The following is a 27,108-nucleotide window of genomic DNA, read 5'->3' as shown; positions in this document are numbered from 1 at the left end:
AATAGGCACACATGAAATGATGACATTAACATGGGAGGGGAAGGGCTTATGAGGTTATTGATGCTCCCTGACCTACATAAGATCAGAAAGAAGCCATATTCTAGAGGTTCCAGGTTGTGCATGACTTTTGGGATCCCCCAAATACAACCCCCCCCCCCCCCTTTTTTTATTTTCTCCTACATTTCCTCTCCCCCCCCCCCCAGTATTCTATCTTTCTATCTTTCTCTATTTTCTTTTTTCTGCTCCCATGTATATATGGGTGACCACATCAGGTACCGGACAGAGCTGTATGAACACTGTAAGCTGAGGTTCACAAATGATAAGAGAAAATAATTACCCGATGTAAACAACATAAGCCTTTATATATATAATTGTTTAGTTTTAGAGTAATAAGCAGGCGATCTCCAATGTAGTCGCTAGATCAGAGAATGTAGAGAGTGACTTATAGCTTGAACTTTAAAGACATCAGATCTCTTCATCAGAGTTATAAGATTTATAGTAAAAACTACTAAATTGTAATTTGTTACTACTCATTTGATTGTGAAGTCTGTCTTGCAATGTTGTTACATATGTATTGCAATCACTCTTTTCAAAATAAAGCTTTTTTGAAAGAAAAAAAAGATAAAACAAGCATTCTATGTTACATGCTATATATTCAAAAGATTATACCCTTGGAAAGGCTTACCGAATTCCACAGAAATGTGGCATCTTACTTTACACTGGCAATTACAAACAGAAAAGTACTTTTGAAAATATATAGATGTGAAAACAACAATCAGTACTATCATGTAAGGATTTTTAGATAAAGCTTCACACTGGCATTATTTAAATGCCAACTAAACGCAGCAGAATATCATAATAAACAAATGCATAATGAAAAGACAATGCAATAGCATTTAGTGTAAATTTCAAATGAGCAGTGGATTTTATTTTTGGCAAATCTCACAGTTAGTTTCATTTTACTTCCCACTGAATCATGTGACAGCCATACGCTTATTACAAAATCCATATACATATATTCTGTGAATCTATCTTGCACATGCTCAGTAGGTGCTGGTGCATCAGAGAGTGTGCATAAGAAAAGAAAAAGTGCAGATGTAGATAATGGAATTTAATTGGATTTGTCAATCTCTGGCGGACATGATCCGCTACAGCAGATCATGTCTGCCAGACATCGCTGAATGCCGACAGGCATTTAACATTGCACAAACAGTTCTGGTGAACTGCTTGTGCAATGCTGCCTCCTGCAGATTCGCGGCTGCTAGCAGGGGGTGTTAATCAACCCGATCATACACGAGTGTCAGATTAAAGAACATTAGTATAGAAATAGTTAATAAACTGGTGAAATGGTTTTGAGGAGAATTAAAGATAAGATATGCATTTGTTGACTGCCTGTGATATCTGTTTAATTTATTTTTAACATTTAATAATATTATTGAGCTTTTGTAAAGGAGATGAGTGCTTCTGTCTTTACACCAAATATATAAATATATTCATTGTGCTGGATCTTTTTTTTAATTAAATATTTCAGTGTCACTTGTGCATGCACAGTAGTAAGTAGATAGATAGATAGATAGATAGATAGATAGATGATAGATAGATAGATAGATGACAGGCAGTTGGAACGATAGACAGACAGACAGATAGATAGATAGATAGATAGATAGATAGATAGAAGACGATGGAATGATAGATAGACAGATAGATAGAAGACAGGCAGAATATATTAGTGCATGCTCGGTACACATTTAAACAGCATGATCACAATCTAATTTAATTAAAAGTTTATGTAACACTATAAACCAAAAACACGAATGAAATATTCTCAGAATGCTTTACAAATATTAATTGAAGTTGAGTTGATGAAGCTTTTGCACAGAAAAATCTAATGGTTTGTAATGGGCAGAATTAGCAAACTCAAGCCTCAACAGACAGATTATTTGTATTCTTTTCATGGACGATATAACAATATACTAATTGATTTATTTATTTTACTCCTCAAATAGAATGTTGACCAATAATAATGAAACAAGACACAGTTAAAAGTGCCTAATTTGGTTTATTCAAAATTGTTCATTGTGTTGCTTTTCATTGAAAATGAGATGCTAGGTTCATTAATTTCTCCTACATTTAAGTAAAAGGTAGCATTAGTTTGTCCAGGAACTGGTTCAAGAACAGATTCACACTTTTATAATGTTTTCTAAAAACATGTTTTGTTAAAGGAGAACAACACCCAAGTCTATGAGGCCGATTTAACAATGTCCGACCCACATCGATAAACGCAGACAGCATACGCTGTCAGCATTTATAATTGCACAAGCATTTCTTGTGAAATGCTTGTGCAATGCCGCCCCCTGCAGATTTGCGGCAAATCGGCCGCTAACAGGGGGTGTAAATCATCCTGATCGTATCCGATCGGGATGATTGCTATCCGCCACCTCAGAGGTGGGGGATGAGTTAAGGAGCAGCGGTCTTAAAACCGCTGCTTCTTAACTTTTGTTTCCGGTAAAACGGCTGCGTTTGCGGCTTAATAATTCGGCCCCTATGTGTCTGTGGAACACATTACTAAAACAGCAATTTGCTAAGTTGTCTAGAAATAAACAGGGTCGTCTCCAAGGAGGCATTGGGGTCTCAAGTTTAATGGCTCTGTTTTAGTGCACTGCATAGGATTTAGACTTCATTCTTGTACCTAGTAGTTTAGCGCATATTCTCCAAATGTTAATAGTGCAGGATAAGCCAGAAGCTACACTTTCCTGCAGAATATGTAGGTCTGCTCTTATTTTGACTCTCATACATGCTTTGTAAATGCGTTCCCCCTCGTGATAAAAAAATGCCCCCCATTTTATTCATTCTGGAGCCGACCCTTGTTATTAAGGACATATACTTGTTACCCCAATGAGCAGAAAACAGACAGTAATTTCCATAAGCAGAAGCTACTCAGTCCCCAATCATTTTTACTAACTTTTGCTAAATGGTGTATTTGAGAAGATCAATTACTTAAACTTATCCCACGGTATATCCCTACTGGTGGTACTGTGCCTTTTAAATATCTATTAACAAATGTTACTATAGATACAGTATATAATACAAAGAGAGAAGGGCTCTACCAGGAATGAACAACAGCTTATTAGCTAGTTCTATGGTGATTTACCACCCGGAAGCAGCCTCTTTTAGACCAGTGTGCTTTTCACAAAGGAAAACTTTCCTTAAAGGGAAAGTAAATCCTAGCGTTTTACAAACGCTAGGATTTACTATTGAAACAAATAAAGAGAGCACTTTCATTCATGAAGTATAATATACTTCATGTAGAAAGCTCCTTTATTTGATTCAATCGTTCGCCGTTCTTAGCTGCTACCGCAGCACACGGCTAAAATATTTTTTGGCTAAGAGGTGACGTTTTCACCTCTTAGCCAATAGCAGTGTGGTAAATCCGGCTCCCATGGGCGCCAAACCGGATTTACCGCACGGCTATTGGCTAAGAGGTGAAAACGTCACCACTTAGCCGAAAAAAATGTAGCCATGGGCTGCCGAAGCAGCTAAAAACGGCGATCGATTGAATCAAATAAAGGAGCTTTCTCCATGAAGTATATTATACTTCATGAATGAAAGTGCCCTTTATTTGTTTCAATAGTAAATCCTAGCATTCGTAAAACGCTAGGATTTACGTTCACTTTAAAGGGACACTAAAGACCTCTCTTCTAATAATCCCTAAAGCCTAGTTTTTCTTATTAATAAAAATAAAATAATCACTGCTGACTATTTTATATGCTCCTCTTACCCCAAACTGTTGAAGGATATTGTTTTAAAATACAGCACTGATCCACTGCTGGATTCTCCTATGTAAGCTGCCATATTGTAACGCACGCTACAGGCAGGGGCACAGAAGTCACATGCTCATTAGGGATGGGCGAATGTTTCTAAAAATTCAAAATTTAAAACGAATTTTGATACATTCGTTCGTTCGAATCGAATTTCGAATGTTTATATAACATTCTAACATTCTATTTTCGAATTTTTGTTTTCGAATTTTTCAATAAAATGCAAAAATATTCGTTTGAATAATAGAATGTTTAGCTATGTATTCATTCAATTTCGAAATGTAATATTCGAATTCGAATGTGACATTCAAATTTGAAATAGTATTTCTAGTCTACAAGTGTGTTTAATAAATGTAATATTTGAATTAGAATGCTACATTCGAATTTGAAATAGTATTTCTAGTCTAATACTGTGTTTTAAATGTGATATTCGATTCGAAAGTGACATTAGAAATAGTGTTTCTAGTCTACAATTGTGTTTTATAAATGTAATATTCGAATGTGATATTCAAATGTAATATTCAAATTCGAATGTGACATTCGAATTCAAATGTGACATTCGAAAACTGTAAATAACATTGGAAAATCGAATTTTTAAGAATATTCGTTCTTATCAACATTCTATTATGTAAATCGAATTTCTACAATAACATTCGTTCTAACATTCGAATTTGGATATAAACACATTCACTCATCCCTAATGCTCATGATGCAGTCAAGGACACACGCGGCTATATTACGTACAGTGTACTTAGATGATCACATCTGTGTGAGCTGCTGTGACTGAATAAACATTTGTTAGAGTATAAAAGGTATTAGATTTAGCCATGTATGTATAATACACATAATATGCATCTTAACTTTAATAAAATGATCATTATGTACTGTTTATTTGTGTTTCTAACACCCCCACAGTTAAAACTTCAAACTGCCCACAATTTTTAGGTTTTAAGAAAAGCCGTTTTCTGCAGGCAGCCAGGCACAAATAAACAGTACATAACGATCATTTTATTAAAGTTAAGATGCATATTATGATCCTCTAAGTACACTGTATTTAATATAGCTGCGTGTGTCCTTGACTGCATCATGAGCATGTGACTTCTGTGCCCCTGCCTGTAGCGTGCGTTACAATATGGCAGCTTACATAGGAGAATCCAGCAATGGATCAGTGCTGTATTTTAAAACAATATCCTTCAACAGTTTGGGGTAAGAGGAGCATATAAAATAGTCAGCAGTGATTATTTTATTTTTATTAATAAGAAAAAGTAGGTTTTAGGGATTTTTATAAGGTGTTAAATGTCCCTTTAAGTATATCAGTCTGATCCTGCCAAGTAAGGTCAGTCCAGCCCTGAAATACCAGGCAATTCTCCTCTAAACAAAGAGCATGACAACCCCAGACGATCGTTTCGGCCTCCTATGGGCCTCGTCAGTGAGGTGCAGCCACATTCCTCTAAGCACACTGGGCAAGATACAGTATATCAGTTTATAGTTGCAGAAGATATGAATGAAATCATTTATGACAGCTATTCTTAAAGGAATATGAAACCCCAAAAAATTATTTTGTGATTCATACTAAACGTACCATTTTAAAATGGTTTCCAATTTACTAGGGATGCACCGAAATTTTGGCCGCAGAAAGTTTCGGCCGAAAATTGAATTTTTGGTTATTTTGTTTTTCGGGTTTTTTTTGCCTTTTATTTTCTGTAAAATTATGTAGCATATATTTTTTTTTTTTTTAGAAGGAAACCAAAGTTCTGAATACAGTTTTCAAAGGAGGATAAGTAACATGTTTATAAACACGTGATATTATCAGACACAGCGCTAAGCACACACAGAGAATATGTATAAGCCTTATATACAGTGCTCATACTTCAGCCTCTTGTGCATAGACATTCTATTCGCCTGAGGCAAATATGCGTGCACACTATATATGCATAAGCCCCAAGCTCGCACACAGTTGGTACAAATTAGCACCCACCAGACAGTGTATACAAAAAAAGCACAGTAACTTTCTATAACCACCTTGCACGTAAGGTCGTAGCTAAGTCCGGTGGTCCTGGTGATAGGTGACAGGCAGACTCCATTTGGGGCTCCGAACATGTAATCTGACGGGTCAGTGTAAGACCCAAACCAGGAACTAGGTGGAGATATGATAAGAGACGATCAGGTGCAGCCACTCCTATCGCACGGATAACTACACCCAAAAACAAAACACATGTCCACCTCGTATTGTAGAGCTCCACTAGTTTCACTGCAGATCACGCCCTACGGTACAAGTGACCACGCCCATTTGTTGGAGCTTTCACGCCTACAAGCTCTCTCAGCTACACACACACTGTAGTTAAAAAAAAATAATTTCGGTTTTCGGCCAGGGGAATCCTGAATTTTCTGTATCGGTTTCGGTCCAGAATTTTCATTTCGGTGCATCCCTACAATTTACTTCTATTATGCAATGTGCTTTGTTTCCATGATATTATGTCTTATAGACATACCTAGGTAGGCATCTAGAGCACTACATGGCAGGAAATAGTGCTGCCATCTAGTGCTCTTGCAAATGGTTAACATTCTTTTAAAACTGCGGCCATATAGTGCTCCTGAAGAGGGCCGGTTCCTAAGCATACATCCCTGTTTTTTAACAAAAGACTATTACTAATACCTACTAATAAAAATGGATAAGCAGACTTTTTGCTAAACAAGTTTACTGCAAACTTCCCTAGTAGAACATTCTGTACTGGAATGTCCAATTAACAATAATGTATCTATATTTTAATCAGATCATTTAGTGCATTGAATATTAAGTAAAAGAAAAGAAGCCAATGATCTCTACTCCTGAGAGTTAAAAGTCCATTAAACACAGTAGATTTGCATAAGAAACAAATGCAGAATAAAGACAAGAAAGATTTACTCTGTAGTTTAAATGAGCAGTAGATTTTTAGTGGCACATTTTAAAATGTCCTTCAATCTATGTGCCAAGGTATCATGTGACATACACCAGACATCAGCCAATCACTGACTCCTATATATATATATATATATATATATATATACAATGTGAGCTTATGCACTTGCACAGTAGGAGCCGTTGCCTCATAAAGTGTGCATATAAAAAGACTGTGCACAATTTGATAATGGAAGCTAATTGGAAAGTTGTTTAAAGGCATCATAAAAAATGTATTTAGAATTTAGTGTACCTTTAAGAGACATTAAACACCTCTTTCTTTTGTGTAAAATGTGTTTTGCCCCATGCTCCCTAGAGAGAAACAAAAGCAAAATATGCAATCTAGATTTTTAAAATGCTGCCAATTGACTTAGAGCTAGATTACAAGTGGAGCGCTAAATTATCGTGCTCCCGCAAATGGCTAATTTGCCCATTTGCAGGCACGCGAAAATTAACCAGCCATTACAAGTGTCTGGTTATAGCTACTGCAAGCTCGTGGTAGCAATTAGCACTCAGAAAATTAACCAAAGATCCAATCTCTAGTTAATTTTCTAAAAGTGCCCCTAATACCAATCAAAACAGAGGGCATTATAGATTTTTTTTATAGAAAAAAAAATGTCCCAACATTCACATCAAACATTCACATCAAAGTTTTATAACTATCACTATAAACTATCTTCTTTTCACAATAGAGTTTAGGGGGGAAACACACCCACTATTGTTTACAACATTGTTTATTGTAATAAAAATATGCACTTGTTTATACATTTTATTGCACTGCTTTTATGAGTAATGATATATACATAAAATAATGGTGTAGGTTTGAATCTGTTGGGTCTGCTGGAAAAAATAATATATATATATATATATATATATATATATATATATATATATATACATACATATGTGTGTGTGTGTCAGTGATGTGCAGTCACTAGAGGCAGGTGAGGCAGTGCTTCACCTCTCATATGGGCAAAAATATATATTTTTTTATTGGCTTTAAAAAAAAAAATTGTAATTTTTTCCCCCCAGCATTTTTTTTTCTAACAGCTACATGTTGTGCAATGGAGAGGCACAAGCAGGTCTGCCCACCATTACACAACATGCTGCGCCACCTACTGGATGCAAGTGGTTAAGCTCATTGCATGACCCATTAACTGCTTATTTGAGGCAGTACTATTTGGGCTGAACCAATCCAGCGAGAGGCATTAGTAAGTGGAACATAGGGTTGGGGCTGGATGTTAAATCATATAAAACAAAACAAAAACGGAAAAAAACATATATTTTGTTGCTGTCCTGTGAATCTGCTAGCTTTGCTAAAGTGAAAAAGAGAGTTCTGTTCTTCCCCTCTAAGTGCAGTGGAATGTGCCACTGTCACTTCCTGAATCCTTACAGAGCAGGAAAAGAGGCACAGAGAGCAGTGTTTCATTTACATCTTATTAAAGTAATATTTTACTGAAAGGGATTCTGTTAGTGAAAATGATAATTTAATGAATGTGATTTAGTGTTTTTTTACTCTACTTTACACCCACTAACTTAGCAGCTTGCCTCTGTACTTCACACTAAATTATAGACTAATTTTCTGAACTCTCTGTAGCTCTGCTGTTTTATTACTTTAAAATGCAGTGCCCCCCCCCCCCTTGTGTGTGTGTGTGTGTGTGTGTGTGTGTCTCTCTCTATATATCCATCTCTCTCCTTATGTGTTGTTCTCCCCCATGGTCTCTTTCTCTCTCTCTCTGTCTCTCTTCCTCCCCCTCTGACTCTCATCCCTTATGTAATGAAAGAATCTATAAGCATAATTTGCAGCATTATAGTAAAAAGTATGTTTTAAACATATTTTAATGGGCATGGATTTCTAGATCTCATAATCAGAGCAGGCATTGTGTTATCTGGCAAGAGTTTCTGTTACAATCCTTTTAGACTAAAATCAGATGTTTACTAAGTTGGCCAGTTTTCCAAGACACCATTTAAAGGGACATGAAACCCATATGAAACCCATATGCAAATTTAAATAACTTTCCAATTTACATCTAATATCTAATTTTCTTCATTCTTTTGATGTCCTTTGTTGAAAATCATATCTAAATATGCTCAGTAGCTGCTGATTGGTGGCTGCACATAGATACCTCATGTGATTGGCTCACCCATGTGCATTGCTATTTCTTCAACAAAGGATATCTAAAGAATGAAGGTGTATCCTAGCCACTGCCTCACCATCCTCTGACGTCACTGCACGTCACTGGTGTGTGTGTGTGTGTAAAGCAACATCTGCACTCACTGGACTCATATAATGTGTAATTTACTGCTGTGATGTTTCGGAGCCAAACTGCCCCTGTGATGTGAGTGCAAATTCACCTTGACTTTTCTCAATATCTAGAGACTCCAAAACAGCTCAGCAAAGGGGTAGAAATGGCTAAAAAGAAAATGCACATTAGAAGCATTAATGTTTTTTGTTACATCTACTATAAGCTTTATTAGTACTTTAGTATCATTTTAGCAGACAGCAAAAGTATCAAAATGGTTTGGTCCAGTATTTAAATGAGTATCTATTTTGTAGAATATCACCTTTATTGCACCAGAGTCCTAAATATGACCAGGTTGTTAATGAAGACTAACTGAATTGCATAGACTAACATTAGCACCTTGCTGCTCAAATAAATATTTAGACCTCAATGAAACTGCAAGCGGAAAGTGTAAACTAACTTCTATTATATAACATTATAAAATAGCAACGCTTAAACAGCATGACATACACATAATAAATTATACATGAATGTGTATAATAGTTTGTTAGACATTTGTGATTCAACTGGGATATTGATTTAACACTATTTGATTGAAAATGCAAGAAATCAATACAAAAACCAACAAATAAAACAACAAACAATAAAAAACAAACACTTTTTGTTCAGTACTGTGGAAAAAAAGAATCCATGTGCGCTTCGGGCTACATTTTATGCAATGAAAGACATTTTAATTGATTGTGTAATATGTAATACAATTATATTTGTTTCACGGAAAGTGAGATTGCCTACAGCTATAACCAATACAATTAAAATAATAATCTTAGAAATTAGGTTAATAAAAAGTTATTGATTGTAAACATTAGCAAAATTCCCAAAGCCAAACTAAGAAATAAGTACCTTTCTCCTTTAAGTGGCATTAAACCCCATGAGCTTGTTATTTTATCAGCTCATTTATACCTGTCTATAATTTGCTAGCAGAGGAGACATGATAAGGAGAGTAGGCTTTTAAACTTAGTGAAACTTAAATTACAAAAAAGCAGTGCCCATTACTTCATAGAAATTCAAACTTTACAATTGTTTGTTCAATATATTTAAACAACTGTTAAAGAAAAATGCATCTGCATATTATTATCAGACTAATCTTTGCTTTGGATACATCATTATATCTAGCTTTTATGTAGTGTTTCATGTCCCTTTAAGTAATTGTTGCATTAAAGGAAGGCTTGGATAACTCAATCTTTGCCCCAAAGTGGCTCTAAATAGCCCAGATGTTCCTTTCAGATCACCCAATCTCCTTCCATGGTTTTCTAAGGGCCTGCAACCTTACATATGGCCCAGATTCAGTTTTAGAGGCTACTCATGCAGTCACTGTTTCCTGCCTTCTCCCATCATATACACACAGAGATCGCAACTGTCCTGCATAATGCGGGATTGTCCCGGGTTCTGATGTCTGCCTGCTGTCTCTCACAATGTTTCTGCGTGATTTCACCTAAAATTCCCCCTCTGCTTGTCCAGAATTTCACAGTCCCTTTAAATAGTCCATATCCACCACAATCTATGATCAACTGTCACTGGCAACACTGGTAGCAAGTCACATAATACAGAATTTATTGAAGAGATCATCTCTTGGTCACTCTAAAAGACAGTACTTTGGGTGTTTTTGTCCCTAAGTAGTTTTACACTTTGTGAATGACAAATCTGTAAATGTTTTATCTGTTTACCATATCTGGGCCTAACAAATAGAAGGTAAGTAGAGTAAAATCTATACCATCTACTAGATTATTATATTGTATGGATTGTTTTATTGATAGTAAAGGGACAGTTTACCTTTGGGGGCTTTTTCACCACTAATTTGTTCCTAATGATCCAGTTTACCTGCTGGAGTTTATTAAATTGTTCACAAATATCTCCTTTACCTTTATTTTAAAATCTGAAATAGATGATTTTGCATGTGGTATCTTCACTAAACTAAAAATTCCAGTTGGTTTTAGAAAAGATGTGTAAATGTATCCAGCAGAATAAATTAACTCCTAGTGGGAGTGAGGAAAAATAAGTAATACAATTCTAGTTTTCTTTGGCTCTCTATGTATTGACCTTTGGTATGCAAAGAGATATAAGATACGGAGGTATCTATGTATACAGTAAGTGAATAAAAGAAGATCTGAATTTCCTGCAGGCTCAAAATATTTTAATGGGTTGTGGTTTGAAAGAAAAAAAATTGCAATTTAATATACAAAAAAAACCTAAATGATTAATTTATTCTAAATGTTACAGCCTAGGACTGGTATAACAAGTAACTAGAAATACATTAAGAGGAAAAACAATTTTCCATTTAAGATAAATGTATTCCCAAATTTCACATAAATAATAAATATATGCACACTTTTTTCATCACTTTTAAGTATCTTTATTTATTTTTTAATAAAGTATTCATAGTATAACGTTTCAAATAAGCTACAGATGAAACCATCTGCTCCTACAATGTTATCGGAGAGGAAGCAGAAGTTCTTTCTAATCTTACCATATTTCTACTGGAATTGTAGGCTTAATTAATTTTCAGCAAATAACTTTATATATTCCAGGCATTCCTAGAGTTCCTCACAGTATCTATGTATATATATAAAACACACATTAAGTCAGCGCTATGGACAACTGTGGAAAGGACCACTACTGACACAAAAAAGGTCTGATGCATTATGGGATTACTTTCACAGTGGAATTGCAGTGAAGGAACTTAGACAAAAATAGGTTACAGAAGATACAGAGAAGGGGAGACTGGTCTAGCAATAAAGGAATACAGTGTTTCCTAGCCATCATCATAGGAGGATCTATACAGGTACAGAATTTGGAGCCAAGCATAAGTGAAGATGTGGTCCTTATTCATATGATGCCAGATACCACATTGGCTTGATTCATTACAGCATGTGAGTATGTTTTTGGCTTTTTTCTTATTATTGACATACTACACCAGGGGTATCTTCGGTTTTGTACTCTTCCTCTCCTCTTCTATTTATATAAGAGAGAGAGAGAGAGAGAGAGAGAGACATTCATAAAATATCTCTAGAATTAAGCAATATGTGTCAAATGATATGCATATAAAAGCAATGGTTTCAAAATGTTTCAAATAGTTTCTTTAATAACAAATTAGGCATCATTTTGCCACCTATGTGCGTATCTTGCAAAGCCTATGGGCTCCATTTATCGATTGTTGAGCGGACGGGCTATAACAATGCACACATATTTTACCAGTGCAATGCCGCCCCTTGCTCACTGGCCGCCAATCGGCCGCCATCAGGGACTGTCAATCATCCTGATCAGATCGGGATGATTTCAATCCATTACCTTTTAGGTGGCGGACAGGTTAAGAAGCAGCAGTCTTAACCAATGGGCCTCCAAAGCAGCAACTGCTGCTTGATAAATGGAGCCAACATATTTATCAGTTGTGATAATAATTATGTTTATTAAAATGTATTTTTGAGTTTTGGTCAAATTCTGTAGCTCTGGGATTATGAATAGGGTTAAACAATGACACTGATTCATAAAAAAAAGACAAATAAATCATTAAATACACATAGGAAGGGGAGGAAAATGCTCGGAATCTGTGTAACAGTGCAATCTCTTCATCTGAATAAATGTCATATTGTGTGTGGGCTGTTCTGTCGAATCGATACTGACATGGCTGTCAACAAGGGCTGCAATTTAGTCCTTGCTGGCATTTAAGAGGTTAAACATGTGATAAGCAGCAAATATTGCGTGCCATTTAGTAAACACGTATTCCAAGCCACACGTTTTATTTCCAGATCTATTATCATGCACATCTTTAGGTAAATATTTGTCAAGCCTGCGCTGTGTAGAAAATCATCTCAGAGTGATACATATGTGGGATTTAAACAAACAAAACAGAATTCACTATTTATCTTTGTCGCAGTTGGAAACTGCAGGCACTGCTCCTCCTAGGATGATTTTGCAACCTACAATACACAATAGATTACATAAACTGTTTCCTTTCAGCCCCTTATGCAATCAAATCTAATTAAAGTTACATTCGCGTCACAAAGATAACATCTCACAAGTGAAAAGTACGGTTATGTAACAGGAGAATAAACAGAACACGCAGTTTGCTTCATTCTATTATAATATTATTTTAGGCTGAGTATGAAAACCCCCCCAGTAAAGTTGGGTTCAATAATTGCTCATTACTAGACACTTAAGGGGCTTACAGTGGCAATAAACATATAAGTCAAATCTATATATAATTTAACTGTTTAAATACATATATAGTATGTATTTATTTTTACGATATTTGCTTTAAAAATCATATAGTTAAAGGGACACAACCCAATTTTTTTTCTTTCGTGATTCAGATAGAGCAGGCAATTTTAAGCAACTTTCTAAGTTACTCCTATTATCAATTTTTCTTCGTTCACTTGCTATCTTTATTTGAAAAAGAAGGCATCTAAGCTTCTTTTTTGGTTCACGACTCTGGACAGCACTTTTTTATTGGTGGATGAATTTATCCACCAATCAGAAAGAATAACCCAGGTTATTCACCAAAAATGGCCCGGCATCTAAACTTACATTCTTGCATTTCAAATAAAGATACCAAGAGAATGAAGATAATTTTATAATAGGAGTAAATTAGAAAGTTGCTTAAAATTGCATGCTCTATCTTAATCACAAAAGAAAAAATGTGGGTTCAGTGTCCCTTTAAGTTATATTTTTTACCCCTTATCAGATAGATGGCTGCCCGAGGGCGCACCTTAAAGGGACATGAAACCCAAACATTTTCTTTTGGGAGTAAGGCAGAGCATACACTTTAAAAAAGTTTTCAATTTACTTCTATTATCAAATATGATTAGTTCTCATGGTAGTCTGTGTTGAAGATATACAGTACATAGGTAGGTGTTTGGAGCACTACATTGCACTGAAATAGTGCTGCCACCTAGTTCTCTTGCAAATGTCTAATATATTCTTCCAAAACTGCTGCCATATAATGTTCCAGACATGTGCATGCTCCTGAGCTTACAGCCAAGCTTTTCAACAAAAGATGCTAAGTGAAAGAAGAAAATGTGATAATAGAAATAAATTAAAAAGTTGCTTAAAATTGCATGCTCTATCTGAATCAACGATGTAGCAATGGTGGCGCCGTGTCTCTGGGAATAGAGCTAAATATCCCTCTTTCCTTCTCTGACCAAATGAATATGAGATACGAAAAACCCAGTGTTTGACCAGCATAGAGAAAAAACTGTTGAACACTAAAATACCTCACACAATATGCTCAAACCCATATTTTTTTTTAAGTTACTGGGCTTCTTTGGACTTCTTCATATGAATCATACATTACACCCAAAAATGAGGTCTGTTCTGTATTAGGCAAGAAAACAGTTGTAAGTCCCGCTGAAAGAATAAGTATTTAAAACACCAATACCAGATTAACCTTAAGTAGTTGCAACATTGGAAGCTGGGAGCAGACTGTTGTTAAAAATGTCAATTATCAACAGATATTTTACCCATCCATCTTAAAAACTTGGATATTCGAATTCAAGAGACAAAGCTGTGTCGATTGATACCACATTTTTTGGGAATCTGCACCTTGTATCCAATCTGGAGCGTTGAGGGCTGTTGCGGCCATAACAAGGAGAGGCTCTTAAACGCGGTTAAACAGTGCAGTGTGTTATTCACATACTGATTGTATAATGGAGAACTCTCAAATGCTTATTGCTGAGCTAAAAGTGATTTTGGAAGCTCACAAACTCCAGCTTATCAGTGTTATAGAGAGGGCATGCCATGCTGATCTATGTGACTATGAGAAGATAAGGGGCACATGCAGGCAGGAATCTTAACCAATTGGTCTCCAGAGTCTTCAACAGGAGCAGTGGCGATTAATTCATCAAAGGATCACACCTCAGCTCGGGTTAAGAAGATAGAGCAGTTTGGTGTTCTAGTTCTACCTTCCTTAGTAGCAAGCCTGCAGCACTTGTATATGAAGTTCCTATATAACACTCCATTTCAGGAGCCACAGAGTGAGCAACGCCATGGGTCTTACCTGACCCATGTGTTAAAGAGAGGAAAGCAGCAAGACGCCGCAGCGATCAGTATGAATCAAGATCTAATATACAGTGCTAGAGAAAGGGTGCGGTACTCCCTAGTTGTACAGACTGGAGATGATTCATTTGGACAACCACAGAGGCCGAGATTCAAGCCCAAGCGCTTCTTAGTGGAGTGGGTAAAATTGCCGCTGCTATCTCTATGGGAAACCTTGCATTCCCACATTACTCAATCATTGCAAACTGGAGTAGGCTAGGGACTGCTATTCTATGCTGAGCCACTTCACCTGTTTGGGACTCTAGGCTTACTCTTCTGGTTAATAAGAAACATTCATACTTACCTCCAATAGTATTTTTTGTATGATTTTAGAATTAAGTAATTCATTAAAGGGACATAATACTCATATGCTAAATCACTTGAAACTGATGTAGTATAACTGTAAAAAGCTGACAGGAAAATATCACCTGAGCATCTCTATATAAAAAAGGAAGATATTTTACCTCACAACTTCCTCAGCTCAGCAGAGTAAGTTCTGTGTAAAAAGTTATACTCAGCTGCTGCCCAGCTGCAGGTAAAAAAAAAATAAAAAAATGAAGAAATGAACTGCAGCCAATCAGCATCAGCAGTGCTGAGGTCATGAACTCTTTTACTGTGATCTCATTAGATTTCACTTAACTCTCATGAGATTTCATAGTAAACTTCCTTAAACTGAATGGGGAAATAACATGAGAGTTCACGAGGCTCAATCCCTTAGCTGTCCCGGGACAGACATACGGATTTGCTGCTTAGAAGTCCTTTACAATGGGATGTGGCTACTGAGGAACTTTTTAGGTAAAATATCTTTCTTTTTTACATAGAAATGTTCAGGTGATATTTTCTAGTCAGCTTTTTACAGCTATGCTGCATCACTTTCAAGTGTTTCAACATTTGGGTATTATGGCCCTTTAATAGTGTTATGTTGAATACCAGTCTTCATAATGTAAGTAATGTTTGTGCCTGTTATTATATATGTCACTGAGATTATTTTCTAGCACTTAGTTTGTAAGCATTATGAGCTTAGTTCGGATAAAAAAACTATTAATCTTGATATAGTTAAATAATTATTAAGGGGGATAGATTCTTCATATAAATTTTATGGAGCAGTGCACATTTAGTTTATTACAGCAATATGAACTTTGTTATATTATTGGTTCAGTGATACAATTTAACACAGGGAGCCTTATCATCTAATTTTTTTAGAAATCCTGATTAGCCCTTTACTTTTTGTTCAACGCTAACTGTTGCATTGGCTTTTGGAAAGCATATAATTTACTCCATGTCAACTTACAGATCTGACCTCAGACAGTAATAGTTCTTGTTCACTGTAACACACACTATAAATTGTTCACATTTTTTATTTATTTACCCCTTCTCTTATGTATCATTAACTGCATTGTTGTTAATTATTTCCATATATTTTATTGAGCAGTACTCAGGTGATACTGAGCTCTATTACTTGCTGAGATAACTGCACTAAATATTTATAATATCTACCTCTAAGACAGGTTGTAGTTATTGTGTGCACGTTACATTAGGTGTCAGTATCTTTCACAGCATTGATATGTACTTTACATCTGTACCTAAGTTCCATTATAGTAGGAACACTGACACAATTGCTCACTTCACCTAATATAATGGAGATAAAGTTCTAATAGAAGATTTATCTCTTTATACTTTAATAGTTAGATCTAATGTGCTACTAGCTGCTGGGTCATCATGACCTTACCAATTAATATATTTAGTAGATCTCCTCTGATTGTATCTGGCTATTGTCCAAAGTGATTTAGAAAGTAGTAAACTTGATATAGGATTAGTGTCAATTTTTTTTTTACTTTCTTAAAGGAACCACCGTAGAGTGAATAGCCTTTTATTTACATATAGGTAATTTAACTATATTTTACTTTCTCACTTTGACCAGTATGCCTTTGTCTATAGTATGAGTTGCAGTATGGGTTCTTGTTATTTTCTCTTTATAGCTTTAGGTTACATACTGCACTATTTTGATGTACACTTTATGCTAAGATTATATACCTGTCTCTATCTACGCCAAAGCTAGCTAGGGTTCCAAAAGTGGCTTCTTGTCTAGTTTACTAGAATATTATAAAAAATGAGGTTTATTATGAGACCCTTAAGTGGTATCTTATATTTCAGGGTACCTTATGTTAATAACATTTGACTCATTGTATGTGAGGTCCAAAAGTGGCCTCCTGAGTACTTAATAATGGTCTATAGTTAGATTGGCATGAATGCTATTTATCAGAGTTACTCTCTACTCCAGCTTTTGTGTAACATTGATTGCAGTGTGATTTATTTTATCCTTGACTTGATTAAAGGGACATGAAACCTAAAATTTTTCTTTCATGATTGAGACAGAGAATACGATTTTAAACAAATTTCCAATTTACTTCTATTATTTAATTTGCTTCATTCTCTTGTTATTCTTTGCTAAAAGGTTTATCTATGAAAGCTCAGGAGCAGCAGATAATCTAGGTTCTAGCTGCTGATTGGTCGCTGCATATATATACCGATTGTCATTAGCTCACCCATGTGTTTACTTAGAAACCAGTAGTGCATTGCTGCTCCTTCAACAAATGATACCAAGAGAATAAAACAAATAATAGAAGTAAATTAGAAAGTTGTTTACAATTGTATTCTCTATCTGAATCATAAAAGAACATTTTTGGGTTTCATGTCCCTTTAAGTAGTAGATCTACTTAACAGAGGGCCTTGGTGCATGATTGTTTTGCCCCCCCCCCCCCAAAGGTAAATTAGTAAAAAGCAAAAGTAATAAAATACATTCTGCTCGGTATAATGATTTTGAGGATAGATAGATGGACCTTCTACTTGCACTAATAAAAGGCTTCTCTGCATTAAGATTGTACACATTCTGCATAACGCTATGTATAGACTGGCTGTTATGGGCCCCCTCCAGCTCTTGGGCCCTGGTACCACTGCACCTGCTGCACCAATGGTAGTTCCCAGCATTCCCTCTAAGGCCAGATGTTATGAGTGACACAGCAGTGAAACAGTTAATAAGTAAACAACACCCTGCAGTTAGCAAACACTACATAATCCAAACAGCAAGGTATGGTTAACCTATTAACTGTTTCACTGCTGGGCCGCACACAACATCTGACCTTAGAGGGAACACTGGTAGTTCCTCCCCTGAATTGATTATTGCAGCAACTTTATTGTTGTATACTAATTGTATGCTATGATTTAAACCTCAATAAAAAAAGATATTTGTTATACACGATATACACAACATCATTGGCTCGTAAACATGCATTTATTTAGCATTCGAATCCACATCTATAGTCATGTGATCATCAGTGATCACCACTGGAGTGCTGACGTGCGCATATTCTTCTAAGATTATATGTATACCGTTACGTGCATTTCAATTCTTTCAAACATGTATAAGAAAGAGTAACATTTACACAAAATATATTTTCCTGAAAATTGTTAAGTAAAAGCTGTTTCAATTAAAATGACTTCTTCAGTATTAGGTCTGTACTTCTTACTAACAACAACTGCCTTCTCTGGTAGAAAGGGGCTTACCTCTGCAACTATAACATGACAACACTGAATTCTGCAAAACAGAAGCATAGGTTTTTTATTTTCAAAGCCCTCTTTTAGATGAAACAAACACAAAGCTGACTACAATAGCCTTTCAATTGCATGTCTCGTTCCTCCTACACATACTCAGAAACTCACACCCAACTGCAATTAACACGCGTTGTTACATGAAGGATCCTCACCCAACATTTGCTTAGTCCGGGACTCTCTTCAATGTAAACAAGACTGGGCTGTTATTAACAAAACACTAACAGCTCCCCCTAAATAATCAAGTATTATATTGACTTTTTAGGCTGAGCAGCAAAATCAATTACCAATCATTAAAGGGACACTGAACCCAAAAAAAATCTTTCGTTATTCAGATAGAGCATGCAATTTTAAGCAATTTTCTAATTTACTCCTATTATCAAATTTTCTTCATTCTCTTATGTATGTTTGTTTGAAATGCAAGAATGTAAGTTTAGATGCCGGCCCATTTTTGGTGACCAACCTGGGTTGTCCTTGCTGATTGGAGAGCACCCATAAAAAAGTGCTGTCCGTGGGTCTGAACCAAGAATCTGCTGGCTCCTTAGCTGAGATGCCTTATTTTTCAAATAAAGATAGAAAAAGAACGAAGAAAAATTGATAATAGAAGTAAATTAGAAAAGTTGCTTAAAATTGCATGCTCTATCTGAATCATGAAAGAAAAAATGTGGGTTCAGTGTCCCTTTAAGTGATTAAAAATAATACTGAAAGCACATTATTTTTGTATTCCTACTAGTAAAGAACTAATTGGTGGAACACTGGTTGGTATAGCACATGCAAAATTATCAGGGTACTTAACAGCACGGAGGGCTACCAGCCACATGCAGTCCAACAGTGCCCTATTGTCATTGTATGAGTTTCCCTTCTTCCACTGCAATGCTTAAATGATCTCCTCTTTTATGAAACTACACCAGTGTCAGCAAAAAGGTGCCATACAGCTCGCCTAGGGTCACTTGGGCATATAACTAGTATGATGGGGCTATAGGGGACATGTATTTAACCTGTGGTCTAGGGCAGGGATGGCCAACAAGCAGCCATCTGCAACAGTTTTTATGGCCACACATTTATAAGTGGCCCTTCAGGCTTCACAAATATTGAGGCCCCATGTCTTAGGAAGTTTTCCATCACTGGTCTAGGAAATATAGCTGGTTTAATGGAGGATCTGTGGTCTAATCGGGGTATATAGCAGGTTTAATGGGGCTGCATAAGCTATGCATCTGAGCTTCTACTTGGGCATATAGCTAATATTGAAGGTTGCAGGGAGCATGCACCAGACATGTGGCTTCAGTTTGGCATACTGGTAGTATTAAAGGGTTGCATGGGCATGTATCTGATCTGTATTCATCTGGGTGGCATAAATGGAGCTACACTGGACATGTATCTGATTTGATGTCTCAGTTGTATGCATAACTTGTACAAATAGCTGGCAAAAAAAATCCTTGTGTGTACAAGCAAACTTGGCAATAAAACTATTCTGATTCTGATTAAGGAGTCTGCAGGGGTAAGCATTTGATTCAAGGTATTAATTGGGCATATATATGCAGAATAGTACCTCACTTTTTTGTTGGTACATTATTCATTAGTTCCATTCTTCAGTTTCACTAGATACATCACATACATTTTATTCAAATATTCCCCTTAGCAATTTCATGCATAAAACTATAAAGAACTGGAACACTAGCAAATTTAGCACTGAACACACAAACACAATGCAAGAGATGTGTTATTATATCTTTTAATGCTAACAAGGTACAGACACCTCAAACTTTCTGCAGTTTCTAATGACATTCTGCAGAATGTGTTATATGTGAACACGTCTAGCCATCTGTTCTGCTGCATTCCCCTTTTTAAGTAAAGGGAATATTTTATAATAAGATACGTTAGTAGATTAGAAACACTGAAGATCTCAGTACTCATTTGTCTCTCATCACATGACTTAGCAGCAATTACACAAAGATACTGCTAGTTAATATAAAAGTCACCTTGTGGTTTTAGATATAGAGGTATAATTTCAGAAGCTGAAAATGCATCATATATTGATGTATGACTATGAAATATTAAAGGGATACTCAACCTAATTTTTTTATTTCATGATTCAGATAGAGCACACAATTTTAAGCAACTTTCTAATTTATTCCTAATTTCAATTTGTCTTTGTACTCTAGCTATTTTTATTTAAAAAGTAGGAATGTAAAGCTTAGAAGCTGGCCTATTTTTGTATCAGAACCTGGGTTATGCTTGCTTATTAGTGGCTAAATGTATCCACCAATAAGCAAGTGCTATCCAGGGTGCTGAATCTAAAATAGGCCGGCTCCTAAGCTTTACATTCCTGCTTTTTAAATAAAGATAGCAAGAGAACAAAAACAAATTGATAATGGGAGTAAATTAGAAAGTTGTTTAATATTGTATGCTCTATCTGAATCATAAAAGAAAAACATGGGTTTAGTATCCCTTTAACTTAACATTTTAATGTAACATAGTTTTAAAGGGGCAGTAAACACCAGAATTTTTGTTGTTTAAAAATACTTTTTACCTCTGTGATTACCTTGTATCTAAGCCTCTGCAAACTGCCCCCTTATTTCAGTTCTTTTGACAGACTTGTGTTTTTAGCCAATCAGCGCTTGCTCCTAGGAGCTTCACGCGCCTGAGCTCAATGTTATCTATATGAAACACATGAACTAACGCCCCTTAGTGGTGAAAAACTGTCAAAATGTTTTCAGATTAGAGGTGGCCTTCAAATTCTAAGACAATAGCATATGAACCTCCTAGATTTAGCATTCAACTAAGAATACCAAGGGAACAAAGCAAAGTTGGCAATAAAAGTAAATTGGAAAGTTGTTTAAAAAGACATGTCCTATTTAAATCATGAAAAGTTTTTTTTACTTGACTGTCCCATTAAGTACTATAATTTATCCTTTGTGAATATTTGTACATAAATTAGAGCTCAATTACAACCCATGTATGGATCTCTGATCTTAGAGCAATTTAGATCTTAGAGGAACTGTCATGGGCCTGCCCCTTGCAGCATGTTATCAATTGGAAGTGAAGGTGTTGGGTTGGGTAGCCTATCACATTTCCTGTAGGACAGGCCTATGTACTACAGTCCCAAGCATACTGCAACATGAGAGGCTCTGGGAAGAGAGAAGAAATGCCCTGCATAGCTGTTTTGTAGAGTGAGCTGTGCAGTTAGGTGAGATAAGACTAGCTATCTTTTCTTACTATGTTCCAGCAGTGACAAATTGCCTGTTAATCTGGTGCTGTGCATTAACATGGTCATGGGGTTAATCACTAATTAATTTTTAGCAGTTTAGGGATTAACGGGTTAATTATTCTGATGTATGTTATCAGCAAAGCTAATCGGTTCATTAAGTGAGATTTCAGATTTAGCAAGCTAGCCATTATTTTACACAAAAATAAATATTTCACACTGCGGAAGTTATGACATAAGTGAGGAACAAAGAGATTCAGGTATAGGAATGTTAAAATGTATCAGATAGGTGAGAAGGTTAAGTTACAAAACATTTGGTATTAATTGGGGCTAATATTTGGATTTAGAAAAAGAATAGAACTGTAATGGACTGAAGAGAGCAACCTTAAAGAGACACGTCTCTTTAAATTTGTGTTCTCATATTATTCTTTGTTGAAGATATATCTGGACAGGTAACGCACACATGTCTGGAGCACTACATGACAGGAAATAGTGCTGCCATCTAGTGCTCTTGCAAATGTATAACATTGTTGCAAAACTGCTGCCATATAGTGATGCAGACACATGCATGCCCCTGAGCTTACCTTCCTGCTTTTTAACAAATGATTAATAGAAAACAAAGAACATTTGATAATAAAAGTAAATTGGAAAGTTGTTTAAAATTGTGTGTTCTATCTGAATCATGTAAGAAAAAGGATGGGGTTTATGTCCCTTTAACACTGAAATGACTTCAGCAATGTTTACAGAAGATAGAAATAAAGTGTATGGGCCATGCCGCTTCATTCACTTTGGCTAAATGAATAAAAATAAATTAGGTTTTCAAGTTAATATGATCACTAACATATATTTATCAATACTGAAATACGTTCCACATTTAACTTTGAATATGTTTTTTCATCATCATCAAAACATTTGTAAACATCTGCAGTCTTTAGGAAGCCAATCAAACTGTAAAGGAAATGCCTATCCCCCTTTATCTGCTGCTCAATTAATTAATTTGTTTACATTCTTATAACAGGGACTGTAAACAAGAGGTGATATTCAACTGGTTGCCCTGTGACTCTTTTGATCCATGATCTTTTTCTCTATAAAATTAGTTTATCTATTTATAGGCTTACCAGAAGTCCCACTTTTACTAGGATTGTCCCTGTTTGGAGGTGCTGTCCCAGTGTCCCACCCGGTTGTTCATTCTGTCCCAGTAGGGTTGCTACCTCCGGGTTTCAAATCATGTGTCTGGTTTTCAGACCGGTTGAAACCCGGACACAATATTTAAAATGACTGGACTGTGACTCTCCAGCATAGTTGAATGCTGGTACTTTGTTATATACAGCCCTGCTTAGCTTAACGTTCGTGTCCTTCAAAGTTTACATTTAGTAATACAGGCTAAGTGAGCAGCGTAGGGTTTTTTAATTTTGTAGTACTACTTGGTTTATTTTTCTAAGAATTTAGCACCCCCCTGATCCCTGGTGACATCACAGCTGATATACCTTTAGGGGAATCATATGGGTATGACCAGGAAGTGCAGACAGGCAGGATTTTTGGCGTGGACCTTGCTTTACTTCATGCAGAATAGCATTTTGGCTGTAATCTTCCTGCATTATGGTATAGAGTAGCCTCTTAAACAGCTTTAGCAGATATGTGCTTCTTTTTTACTTATTTGATTCAATGTTGTATGTATGCCTTATCAGTATTTGGCTCTGTTCCTTAATTAGACACATAAAACACATATTACACTGCAAATATTAAATTGTGTGATGTATACACTTTTCACTATTTTATGAAATTGATCATTATGCTTGATGTTTGGCATTATTTAGAATCTGAGATTTAGACAAATGATTTATTTGCTCATGTTGTGTATGGTTTGCCATGACATTGTAATGGTGCCTTTTTCACTAGGGGGTGGTGTTACGGTCTATTTAAACAGTGTGATTTACTTGTTGTTTGACTGAGGAAGGGTAGAGTATTCACGAAACATTACCCACATAAAAGCTACTACTTTAAAAGGACTGGTAATCACCACACCCTTGACCATACCCCTGATCACACCCCACTGGCACCGCACCAGGTGGTCCCAGTTTCACCTCTAAAAATTATGATAAGCCTATCTATTTATATCTACTTATTTATTTTCAATATTAAAGTAGATGAACAATTTCAATACCCACTGAAATTTTGAACCAAGTTAGATCTACCAATTAGATCAATAGGGACATTGCAATTTTAGAAAGACAAAAAGAGTATACATATATATATATATATATATATATATATATATACACACACATACACATAATTGTTTTACTTCAACAATTTTAGTTAATCTAGAGATTTTACTTACTTAATATTTCTGCAATATGTCCCCTAATATCCCCTTTTTCAATCACTTAATACTAGATAATACTAAAAAGCAATTAAAGTTGCAGTAAACTGTCAGTTGTTGATAGTGTCCCTACACACCATTTAGCACTTTTTATATATATATATATATATATATATATATATATATATATATATATATATATATATCTTCTGAAAGTACTAGTTTCATGTTTTAGTTAACAAATCCATCATAATTATTTACAGCAACTTCTTAAATATTTCAAAATATGTTGTAAATTTAAACAAAAAAACATAAAATATCTTCTCTTACCTCTGTCAGGTGTGGTGTTGGGTTAAATCCACAAAGGTTACACACAATGCTCTTGCATTCTGTACATGTATTATAGTTGCAAGGATCTTTAGTCCCAATATTTAGTTCTGTTTTGCACAAAGGACATCGTGTTTTCTGTTCCGGCATTTCTACTTTTGTAGTTGCTGCTTCTTTAAACATTTTAGGTTCAAGACTTTGAGTCTCCACTTTCTTTTCTTGAATGTTTTTTTGCTGTGTCTCTTTTGTTGCAGATATTATTTTGGACTCTTCAGGTGCTTTTCCTACCTCTGGCTTTGTTTCTTTTTTCATTGCTGGCGTTTTTGCTGGCTGCGGAACAGGTACTGGTTCTTTAGTTGCTTTTTGTGGAGCAGTTTCTTGTGTTTGCTGTGAATGAGGAGGTTGTTTGGAAACTGTTCCAGTTGTGCTTTGAGTTTGAGGACCCGGTTGTGCTGCAGTGGACATAAAACTTGAGGTTTTGCTAAATATTGAAGCACCAAATCCAAAGAGTTTTCCAGTAACAGTATCTTGGGGTGTTGTAGGCTGAGGCTTAGGAGTTTCTGTCATGCTTCCCAAATTTAGACTGAAGCGCCTTGTTTGCTCTTGAGCTTTTTGAGGCTTTTGAGGTTGCATTGTAGGTTGTGGCGTAGTTTGTTGTGGAGTCGGAGTTGGTTTGTGTGAGGGACTGGGTTTTGGACTAGTTTGAATCTGTGGTTCTTTTGGAATCTGTTTAATCTCAGGTTTAGATGGAGCCTTCATGGGATCATCTTTCAGTTTTGTACTTTCACTTTTTGGTAGAATTTTTGATTCAAATCCAGATACTGGGGATTGTTTTGAATCTTGTAATGGACCTGATGAAGGCAATTTATCAGTTTGTCTACTTTTTTCTTCTACTGCATGTGCATTTTTTATTGGCTTTGACACATCTTCAGTTTTAGCAATTACATCTTTTTGTACTGTTGATATGTCAGGCTTTGATGTTGTAGACTCAGGTTTAGTCTGCTGCACTTGAGATGGTGGTGCACCATGGGTTGGTTGCACTTGTTTTGATTGATGTAGTTTTTTTTCTGGAGTTGACTGGTCACCTTTGGCTGATGTAGATATTTTAGGAGATATTATTTCCACTTTCGACTCAACTGGTGGTTGCTTAGATTTTGTTGGTGAGTCCGTTACAGAGACTTGCTTGGATAATATTGGTGGCTTTTTTGGACTCTGTGTTACCGTTTGATCTGGTGGTTTGCTTTCTTCCTTTTTCTGTGTAGTGTGAACCTCTGTTAATGGTTTCCTGGATGGGGATGCAGAAATTACAGGTTTCTGCTTTGGAGGTTGAGGTGTAGGTGTTGGGACTGAAGCCATATCCATGCCCATCGCTCGTTGCATCTGGCAATTTAAACAAAGCCATTCTTTGATCTGTAAATAGAAATACATTTGTATAAAACATCTCAAATGTAAAATTTACACTTAGAAGTATATAATTCCTGCAGAAAAGGATATCTACAGGTTAGATTTTTAAACATCTGCTTCACAAAAAACATTGGCACCCTTCTGTAACTCATGGGTATATGATATGTTCTCCTATGAAATTAGCTAGTACATCCGATGTACTCTAAAAACACTCTTCAGAGAAATACATACAATACATATAAAATTAATACATATAAAAAGCATCAAACAGGATAGACTTTTATGGTATTTCTGGTTGAGTACAGGTAAGATAATCAGGGTTGTTGAGGTATTGATTATTTGCTAGGTCTGAACAAAAGACATCCTGAAATAATGGCCTACTGCATTGTCCCACTGGCTGGGTTTGACCTGTGAGCTTTGAGAGCTCACAGGTCAAATACAGGGCTTATGAAATCATAAAGGCTCCTTCTTCAAGTCATATCAGATAATGAATAACCTTTGGAAATTTTAAAGATCTGTATTCCAGTTAAGCCAATAAATGATTTATTTACAGTATTTTTTTCATTATATTATTCATAATAATAGTAAATTACTACAGATCTATGTTAAAATGTTTTTTTTTAACACCAATTTACAAAAGTGGGAAAATTACAAATTAAACTTTATAGACCTGATGATCAAAAACTCACAGGAATAGAGAGAAATAAAGCAAAATATATATATATTTTTTGGGAGGGGGTCGCATTATATTGTAACAGTTCTCAAGATAACATTTGCTTTTATAAAATTATTTTAGGGACCTCTTAGTACTGACAAGACATCTTAGATCATCTCGTCAGAGTGGAGAGTTTTAGATTATTGGCCCCTTAGGATCTGATGATCAAAAAGTAGCGAGCATGAAGAGAAATCTCACCAAATCTTTGTGACTTTTCTTGAACATTTTTTGCAATGGAAGTGCCTCTCCTTCACACCCAGAACTCTGCATAGAGAGATAAACATCTCTCAATAAACAAAACACATTTTTAAAGGTCTTTGAGGGATCTCGTGGTACTGACGAGACATATTAGATCATCTCGCCAGATCGGATGTGTGAACATAATTAGGCCCTTAGTGAGAAGTTTTTGAAAGGACAAATTACCAGCAATACATAATTA

At 35.7% G+C, this 27,108-nt stretch overlaps 1 protein-coding gene across 1 annotated transcript in view; it reads right to left on the bottom strand.

Moving 5' to 3' along the window:
* Positions 1–27,108, bottom strand: part of PCLO (piccolo presynaptic cytomatrix protein) — an 876,537-nt gene that overhangs the window by 695,494 nt on the left and 153,935 nt on the right. Inside the window, exon 6 of the mRNA XM_053719164.1 lies at positions 24,554–25,960. Within this exon, the coding sequence (XP_053575139.1) occupies positions 24,554–25,960 (1,407 nt within the window). The remainder of the gene's footprint in view (positions 1–24,553; positions 25,961–27,108) is intronic.

This window comes from Bombina bombina, chromosome 6 (assembly GCF_027579735.1).
Source record: "Bombina bombina isolate aBomBom1 chromosome 6, aBomBom1.pri, whole genome shotgun sequence".
Lineage (NCBI taxonomy): Eukaryota > Metazoa > Chordata > Amphibia > Anura > Bombinatoridae > Bombina > Bombina bombina.
Note: the sequence above shows the minus strand (reverse complement) of the source record. Positions and strands in the feature narration are given on the sequence as shown.